Source organism: Pogoniulus pusillus, chromosome 9 (assembly GCF_015220805.1).
Source record: "Pogoniulus pusillus isolate bPogPus1 chromosome 9, bPogPus1.pri, whole genome shotgun sequence".
Classification (NCBI taxonomy): Eukaryota; Metazoa; Chordata; class Aves; order Piciformes; family Lybiidae; genus Pogoniulus; species Pogoniulus pusillus.
Window position 1 is genome coordinate 14,430,796 of NC_087272.1, and position 9,245 is coordinate 14,440,040.

Here is a 9,245-nt window from a genome sequence, read left to right on the forward strand (position 1 = left end):
AGGCGGGAACGGCGCGTGCGCGCTCTGCGCGCGTCACTTCCCGGGAGCCAGCTCGGCGGCGGAGCGCGTGCGCGGTGCGGTCCCGCCGCGGTCCCGCCGCCCTCTGCCCGCGCCGGGGACGGGGGCGGCTATGTACTGCCTGCGACCTGCGCTCCTGGCCCGCCGGGCTGCCACCCGGCCCTGGGCCCCGCTCTGGCGGCGCGGGGCGGCAGCCGGTGCGGAGGAGGAGCGCTTCGTCTTCCTAGAGTATGAGCCGGAGCCGAGTAACACAGCGACGGCAGCGGCGATCCGCCGGGAATGGGAGCCGGAGCCGAAGCCGGGCAGGGAACAGCGGAAGCGGGGCTCTGTGTCGGCGGCGAGGCGGCCCGACCCCTCGATACCGCCGAGTGGCGTGAGTTGCTCGGGTTGCGGAGCCGAGCTGCAGTGCTGCGACAGTGAGGCGCCGGGCTTCGTGCCGGCGGAGAAGTACCGAGCTTTGTCGGGCGGCCCGACCGGTGTGATGGGGCTGCAGAACGCCATCTGCCAGCGGTGCTGGCTGTTGTGCCACCACGGCCAGGCCCTGGGGCTGCGGCTGCCGCCCGAGCAGCACCGGATGGTGGTGACCGCTGCGCTCCGCCGCCCCCTTCGCCACGGTCGTGGTCCGCTCCTCCTCTACATCCTCGACCTGCTGGAGCTGCCTGACCCAGTGCTGCCTCAGCTGCAGGGGCTTATGAGTCCGGATGTCCCCGCTGCCGGACTGTTGGTGGTGGGCAACAAGGTGGACCTGCTGCCCGCCGACGGCCCCGGGTACCTGGGGCGGCTGCGGGAGCGGCTGGCGGCGGCCTGTGCGCAGGCCGGCTTGCGCGGCTTCCCGCTGGTGGACGTGCGGCTGGTGAGCGCCAAGACGGGCTTTGGCCTGGAGGGGCTGATCAGCCGGCTGCAGCGGTCCTGGAAGTGTGCCGGCGATGTCTACCTGCTGGGGGCCACCAATTCCGGCAAGTCCACGCTCTTCAACAGCCTGCTGCACTCCGACTACTGCAAGTCCCGTGCCCCTGACATCGTCAACAGAGCCACCGTGTCCCCCTGGCCAGGTCAGGGGCAGCACTCGTCCCGCTGGGGTGGGATCACACGGTGTTGGGCACTCTAAGGCCAGCTAGTCTCGGGCCTCCTGTAGGGCAACCCTCAGTCACCCCTGGGCTGGAGGACCTGTCACCAGATGTGTGCACATTACCCTGATGCCGCATCGTAGTGGGCAGTGGGCTTCAGTGTTGTGCCGTTCTGTAAACTGTCACCTTCCTCAGGGTGACAAGAATGGGTGATACCCGTAGAGAGTACTGCGAGTCTCAAGTGGGCTAGTAAACCAGAGACAGCCTGTGTGGTCAGTGGGGACAGTATCCAATCTGTATGCCCTCCTATCTTTATCAGAGGTGCCCTCCAGTTCGGAGAGACCAGGAGGGGACTGCTGAGCACCTGAAAGACATTTGTAGGGCAAGCCAGCTGGAGGTGGCACTTGTCTGGAATGTATCAAATCAGTCTTGGCACCACTTGACTTTGAGACTCAATTTATCAAACTGTAGGTGAGAGCGGTGAGAGCAGATCTTAAGCATGTGGTTGCCTGAGTTCCTCTATCCTGACTGGGGTGGCCAGGACTTCAAGGGAACAACTGTAGTTCCACTTCCAACTTTGTGTTACTGGATTTCACCCAGAAGCTGGAGAAATACTTTATTTTTTCTCTCCTTCCTCTGAGCTGAAATGTGCCAGGTAGTCAGAGACCCAAATGTTCCTTCTATTTTTTCCCAGGAACAACACTGAATCTTTTGAAATTTCCAATTATTAATCCTACGTGTGACAGAATATTCCGAAGGCAGCAGAGGCTGAAAGAGGAGGCAGCAAAAACAGAAGATCAACTAAGCAGTGAAGAAAGAAAGTTCCTTAATAACCTTAAAAAGCAAGGTTACTTAGTAGGTGAGTATTGCCTGAGCAAAAGTGTTGCCCCTCTGCCCTGATGAAATTCTGCATAACAGAAAGGACTCTTAAATGAGTTCGGAGTTTTCTCAAGTTTCCTTAGTTTGCTGTAGAATCCATGTGGTTTTTTGCAATTAATTTCTTCTCTGAAGGAACTCACTTCATTTAACTATGAGAAGAATATGTTATCTGTAACAGCAATAACATATTTCCAGACTTGCTGTCAAGTAATTTTGAAAAGGTTTTGTTCCCTGAGTAATCGGTGCAAGACTTCTAGCTCCTCTGTAAGTACTATCGTTAGTATTTCTTTGGAGTACTTTTAAGCTGGAATTTCCTCTGTGCAGCACACTTCTCATCACTTGCTAATCTAGTTCAGATAGCTTGGTAGTTTACAATGATACTGCATTGTAGGTCATCTCTTGCTGGCAATTAAATAACCACATTTTGGCTGCCAGCCATTATGGTTGTACATTATTTTAGTATGTATCCAAAAGAGGACTGGCAGAAGATAGCTCTGATTTTGAAATAATTCTGTGATGGACAGTCTAAGGCACTGAAAAAAGAAGGCAGCCAATGCTTTGCTCTAAAACTGAAATAATGCACTGTCTGCAATCTGGTTCCTGATAAAGTCTGGGTGTCTGAGGAGTGATAAGCAAGAATTATAGATGCTTAGCATCTTGACTTTAGAGCACAAATTTCTAGCCACATAGTATCTGTATCACCCTTTACATTACCATTGTGCATCCCTCTTAAGCGAGGGAAGGGACAGATGTCCAGTTGAAAGAAAGGCAAGTTAATAAATTAATTACCAGGAAACCTTTCATTTTAATCCAGGAAGAGTTGGAAGAACATTTCAACGTCAGAAGTCCAGTACTGTGGTTGAGTTTGACCCTGACGTGCTCTCCTACAGCATAGATGAAGAGCCCAGACATACTCCTAAGAAACATGAGGAAAAGGAGGAGTTCACATACAACGAATTGAAGGATGCTCGCTGGTGTTTTGACACACCAGGGATTATAAAGGAAAGCTGTGTAGGTACTCTGTGGTGCTTCAGGAGGACTGGGTTTGGGAGGACTGTTTTGGGAGGAGATTAATCCTCATGGCCAGACCACTACAAACTTGTATTGCATGACTGTGTGCATGGGGGCACAGCAGGAAGGAGACACCTTCAACCTATTGTTTCCTTCAGGGCACTGCTTTCTGAACTTCCATGCCTGGACATTCTTTTGTAGCTGGATTTGAGCGTGCTTCTGTAGAAAGTAGTCTGACTGCTGTGGCTGCAACACTGCTAGTTAAGTCAGTGGGTTTTAAATAGGCTTTGGTGTGGATCATTTTGCTGAAACACATAAGTCAGTTAAGCCAGAGAATGGAAAGACAGAGATAGGAGAGGAAAACAGAGCTATCTGGGAACCTGCACAAAGGGAAGAGCTTGTTTTACCGTGCTCAGAGTAGAGGTCCGTTCTGTGCGGCAGGCTCATCATCCTGCAGTTTCTGTTGTCTCTCAGTGTGATCCAGCACTTTTCTCTGTGAGATATTTGAGACTAGCTTTGTTTATAGTAATTGATTTACCACTTATACCTAAGTGGATTAACTCAAATGTCATAGCCTAAAGTGGTCTCCAGTGCTGCACGTGGCTGTCACTCGTGCTAAAACACAGTAAATCTTGGATGAGCTTGTTCCAGATAGCCCCAGGATTCCCAAATCCGTGATCGAAACACACTGCTTTGTTGTGGAGCCAGCACTGCCATGGAGAACGGTGACTTCCCTATCTCCTGTTCCTCACTTACTGTGTGGTCCACAATCAAACTGTTCTGTTCTTTCACACTGCTCTTCTTGAATTTTTTTCTTTTTCAAACAGTGTAATGCCAGTGTTAATTTCCTTGTCCCTGTTGAAACCTCTGGAATGAGTTATGGCAGTATGATTTATTTTGCAGGTTTTAAATCTCTTGACAGAGAAAGAGGTAAAGCTGGTTTTGCCAACACATGGCATCATCCCACGGACCTTCATTCTCAAGCCAGGAATGACCTTATTTTTAGCAGCCTTGGGACGTGTGGACTACTTAAAGGTAAGGGAAGCAAGGGTTTTTTGAGTGGCTGCTTCATCTGTTGTTGTGGTACCAGACAATAAAACACTTTCTGGGTAGCTTTCCCAGGCCTTTTCTTTGTTGCTTTTGAGAAGATGAATCTTAATGAAACACCACATAAGGTCTAGATGCCTTGGGATGGGCAGTTACGGCTGGAAGGTTTGATACTTGTTACCTGCTGATGTGCAGTGTTTTATTTCACGTAAGGGTAACTGCATTTGAATGCTGACAAACACTCAGTTCAATATATTTCCCATAACATACAAATACACAAGGCAGGGAGGGAGGGGAAACGTGAGAATTAAGTAGGAAAATAGGTGAGCTTCATCACTCCTGTGTTTTTTGAAAGCTGGTTGCCAAGAGAGAGCAGAGGTCTTGACACAGACCTTTGAAGAACATGCCCAAAGAAGCAATTCAATGTAGATGAGTTTTAGTTTCTTAAAAATACTTTTTAAAGGTACTGTGTCCCCATTCCCACCATGTCTCACCTACCAGTTTCTTCCACTATCCTGTGATGAGAGGATTAGGCTCAGAGCCATGTCCAGTGCAGCAGAGTTCTCAGTTAGGCTTGATGCTACAAGCCTTTTTATCATGTAGTGGTGCTTCTAGCAAGCTGATCTGTGTACATTTAACACCCTACAGGTGTTTGGTATCTGTTTCTCTGTGTTGCTGTTTCAGTCTTTACCTACACCATCCAGAGATCTTTAAGGAAGGCAGTTGTGTTCGGATCATGGCAAAGGAGTCCCTGCCTCAGATTAGTTATACAAGGAACTTGAAGGAAGTGCAACACTTGGTTTTTCATTTTTTCAGCCTTCTAGCAGTGTTTGTAAGGATCTCCCCCTGCTCTAGTCTTGTTTGCAGTGCATGCAAAATCTGTGAGAGTGCCTGCTAAAATTGCTCCACGTTCTTTTTGTAACTGGAGAGCAGCTTGGAACCAAGTCGTGTTGAACAAGAGGTGTCTTAGACATGTAAAGTGATAGGAGAAGTACCACCAGACAGGAGATGCCCATCACCTCTCATGCTAAATAGTCACGAGTTTGTTGTTGGAAGTAAAACTTGAGCAATGGTAGGTCTTGGATGATTTGCTTGAACTGAGCATATGTGGCAGCAGGGGATATAGTATTGAGTGGAGCTTTGAGGCAGGATGGTAAAATTGTGAGTGCTTCTGTCTTGGAAGTTCAGCTTCTCTCTTTATACAAGCCCTGACTGCTCTGCCATGATAGACAAGGACCCCATGGACAAGGACAAGACATCTGTGAAAATAGGTTTTCAACATGCAGGAAAGAAATGGAGCAGGAGACAACAATTCAGGGCTGCTTGTCTGTTCCTGTAAGTAACATCCTTCTCTTGTTTACCTCAGGGAGAAAAGCCTGCTTGGTTTTCTGTTGTGGCTTCTAACCTGTTGCCAGTCCACATTACTGCCCTGAGTAATGCAGATGCTGTTTATGAGAAACACGCTGGCCAAGAGTTACTGAAGGTAAGAGAAGGTGCTTCTCCTAGCTTCTTGGTTGCAGATAGGCTGGCTGTCCCACCTGGTGAAGTACCCTTGCTGGGACACAATTGAAAGGGAAAATCCACATGTCAGGAGTTCTGCAGTGGAAGAGCAGAGATCTTTGGTGTGGAACAGTCTTGCACAGGCTGCATGACTGCAGCTGTGTTAAGAGAGAGCACCCAAGGTGATGTGATTTCAGCAGAGCTTGTTTCTGGTTAGCAGCAGTACAATATCTTTATTCCCAGTCATAAACTGATGAGCAAGGCATGATAGGAGTGCTGTTATCATTTTCTCCATATTTTGATCTTAGGTTCCCATGGGTGGGGAAGATCGAATGAAAGAGTTTCCCCCACTTGTTCCTCAAGACATTACACTGAAGGGAATTGGTACTACTGAAGCAGTTGCAGATATCAAGCTTTCCTCTGCAGGTAATTTCATATTTCTTTGTTATTTTGGTTTGCTTTGCTTTACAAGGTCTGCATCATAGGAACATTGATGGGAAGAGGCCACTGAAGGGACAAATCCATCATACTTCCTGCTTAGAGCAGAACCAACCCAAACCACATGTCACTTACAAAATCAGGGCAGCTGTGCTTCGTGTGCATCTGAGACATAGCAACCTCTAAGAACGGAGATTGAAAACCATGCTTGTACAGGATGATCACATTAGAATACTTTATACTCTGGCTGCCGTACAAATTCTACAGCATCAGAAATGGCTGTGACACTGTCAGCCGTCCAGGTGAAAAAAAGCCGTGTATTGGTAGTTCCCACTGTCCCTCTGAAGTTTAGCAGGAGAGCTGATGTGGCCAAGATGTGACTTTAGGTGCTGCCCTCTATTGGGGACAGGATGGATATTACCTTTTGAACTTGGTTTCTCAAGTCATTCCTGGGTAGCTCGAGTTCTTAGCTAACATGAGAGGCACTGAGTTTGTGCCAGAACCGTCGTTCTGATCCTGGTGGTTAACCCTGCTGACTGACTGTGTTTCTGGCTGTGCAGGCTGGGTGGCGGTGACAGCTCACGAAGAAGAGGAGCTGCTGCTGCGAGCCTATACTCCCCAGGGCACCTCGCTGATGGTGCGGGAGCCTCCCCTTCTGCCCTACATCAGTGCCATCAGAGGGGCTCGGATCGCACGCAGTGCTGCCTACAGGACCAAAAAGCCTCCCTCCCTGGTGGAGAACCTGAAAACCGCTGAGAGGAGATAGCACTTGCCATCATCTGAGCAAGGCAGGAGACAGAACAGCCTCCGGAGTACCTTGTTGCCTACTGATACTCAAGAAAGCTTGGACCTTTTTTAAAGGCTGACAGGCACAGTTTTGAAAGAAGGCCTGGGGGAAACTCCACAAGTCCACACCTGATCCAGCTTCTGAACTGAAGCCATTTTCAATAAGCTGAGTAGCTGGTACCTGACTGTGAGAGGTTAAACAGCTTCTCCCTGGCACCTCTGTGTACAAACAAATCCTTTTACCTGATACCTTTTGAAACACAGGATGGAAGCTCACCTGCTTGCTCTGGGCTGGCTTTGGTGCTCTCAGGGTATGTCTTCTCTTGAAGCCTTGCTTCTGCAGGTCAGAAATCATCACCTTGTTCTTGGAAGCTTTATAGTTCCAGAGCTGAAAGAGGTAGAGGGAATGATGGGGAAGGAGGTCCAGTGTGTGTGACCCTGTTAGTGCCTGATAGTAATTCAACAATATAGACCAAGATCAGATACTTTCAGTCCTTCAACATCTGAGAGAGATGAGAGCAATGCTTTGAACATGGAAAGGTTAATAATGAAAATCAGGTCCATCCAGGTGCCTGAAGAGGAAACTTGCGCAGCTCATTGCTCTGATTTGGTTTTTGTAGCTTGTGTAAAGGTTTCTGAAACTGAAGGTGTAGAATAAAACTTTCAAAGTATACTTACTCCTTTTCGTGCTTTTCAAGTCACTGGCAGAGCACTCGTGTGGGCATAGGCATCTGGCCAACTACAGAAATGCTAAAGCAAAAGGGCCAATGCTACAGGAAAATGTATCACACAGGTCTGACAGCCAAAGAGAGGTGAGGCTGCTGCAACTCTGTCCTGCCATGAGCAAGGCTGAAGATGTATTCCCAGTAAGCACAGCATCCACAACACATATGTGCCTGTCTACCCCGCAGATCAGGCACACAGACATAGCACTTAGTGCAAGCATAGGCAGAACCAAGAGATTGAATGCACACAGGAGCAAACACATGCCTGGTGGATCCCTCTAGCTGCTGGGCTAAACACTCGATGATGCCACTTGCCCAGCTGCTGGCAGCTGGAGTGGTGAGGCTGCAGCTCCACTCATTACTGGTACAGACAGTCTCACTGACACACAGCTGACCAGGACTCTCCTGAGCTGACCTTGAGAATCTCACATCCAGGCCATTTCACCTGTTAGCCAGCTTGATCAATGCTGGTGACACCACATCTGTCCCAACTTTAGTCACTGCACCATGGACACATCTCCAAACCACAACGTGACTCCAGTTGCTGCCCTTGTATTCTCTGATGGACCCTTGGATGCAAAATGCAGAGCCCTCACCCAGGTAAATTAGTAAATTAATAAGGACATAGGGCAGATTGTTCTGGTCAGGTGCAAGGCACGGCCAGACAAGTGTATTGACTAGCCAGTTATTTACAGCCTACTAGCCACCTTTATCCCCTTACCTCTCCTATCTCCCACACTTGTTCTCCAAATCACCTGAGTCCCTCCCCTTTTCCACCTTGAACAGGTCCTGTGCAATCTCAAAATGTTTTTCCTCTGCATCTCTTTCTGTGTCCCACACCTCCAGACAGCAATCTTCCTTAGCCTGAAAGGTGACCCAGAGAGCTCTACAATATACAGACTCACAGCATGGTTGAGGTCAAAGTTGCTTCTAGAGGTCTTCTGACCCAGGCTCCTTGCTCAAGCAAGGACACCTAAAGCAAGGTGCCCAGAGCCATGTCCAGCTAGGGTTTTAATATCTCTAAGGTCGGAGACTCCACAACGCCCTGGGCAAGCTCTGACAGTGCTTGATCATCCTCACAGTAAAAAAGTTGAGGTGTTACCTCTTGTGTTTCAGTTTATGTCCATTGCCTCTGGGCCTGTCACTGGGCACCACTGACAAGAGCCTGTCTCTCTACTCCTTATGTCCTTCCCTCAGGTGTTTATAAATATTGACAAGATCCCTCTGAGACAAAAAACTTACAAGAGCAGGTTTCACTTCTGGACAGAGAGGCTGATAGTTTTGCAAACACTGCCCTAAAAAGGACACAGACATGGTATTCATTCCTCAGGGCTTTTTCAGTTGGGTTTCTGTCTGCCATTGTGCCAGATCCACAGCTCTAGGCTTGTGTAGATGGCCCTTTGGTGTGCTGATGATGGGCATGAGCAGGACTCCTCCCACCACTGTCTGTGTGTGGTCTTTTGTGAGTGTTCCACCTGGGCTGGATAAGGTGCTTTAGTTTGGATGATGTTTAAAGACATGAGGCAGCGACATTCAGACAGCTCAACAGAGCAGGGCAAGGGAGGTTGCTCTCATCAGACCCCACCTGGAGTACTGTGTGCAGCTCTGGAGCCCCAAACACAAGAAAGACATTGAATTGTTGGAGCAAGTCCAGAGGAGGGCCATGAAGAGGATCAGAGGGCTGGAGCAGCTCTGCTATGAGGACAGAGTTGGGTCTCTTCACCCTGGACAAGAGAGGGCTTCAGGAGATCTTGTAGTAGCCTTCCAGTATCTG

General features: G+C 49.0%; 1 protein-coding gene across 1 annotated transcript; it reads left to right on the forward strand.

The window, feature by feature from the left end:
- Window positions 1-77: 77 nt before the first annotated feature.
- On the forward strand, window positions 78-7,423 carry NOA1 (nitric oxide associated 1). Its single transcript, XM_064148592.1, has 7 exons — window positions 78-1,070; window positions 1,780-1,944; window positions 2,779-2,975; window positions 3,879-4,010; window positions 5,389-5,505; window positions 5,831-5,948; window positions 6,521-7,423. Exons 1-7 carry the CDS (start codon window positions 131-133, stop codon window positions 6,724-6,726), a joined length of 1,875 nt encoding a protein of 624 aa, XP_064004662.1. The 5' UTR covers window positions 78-130; the 3' UTR covers window positions 6,727-7,423.
- Window positions 7,424-9,245: the final 1,822 nt, after the last annotated feature.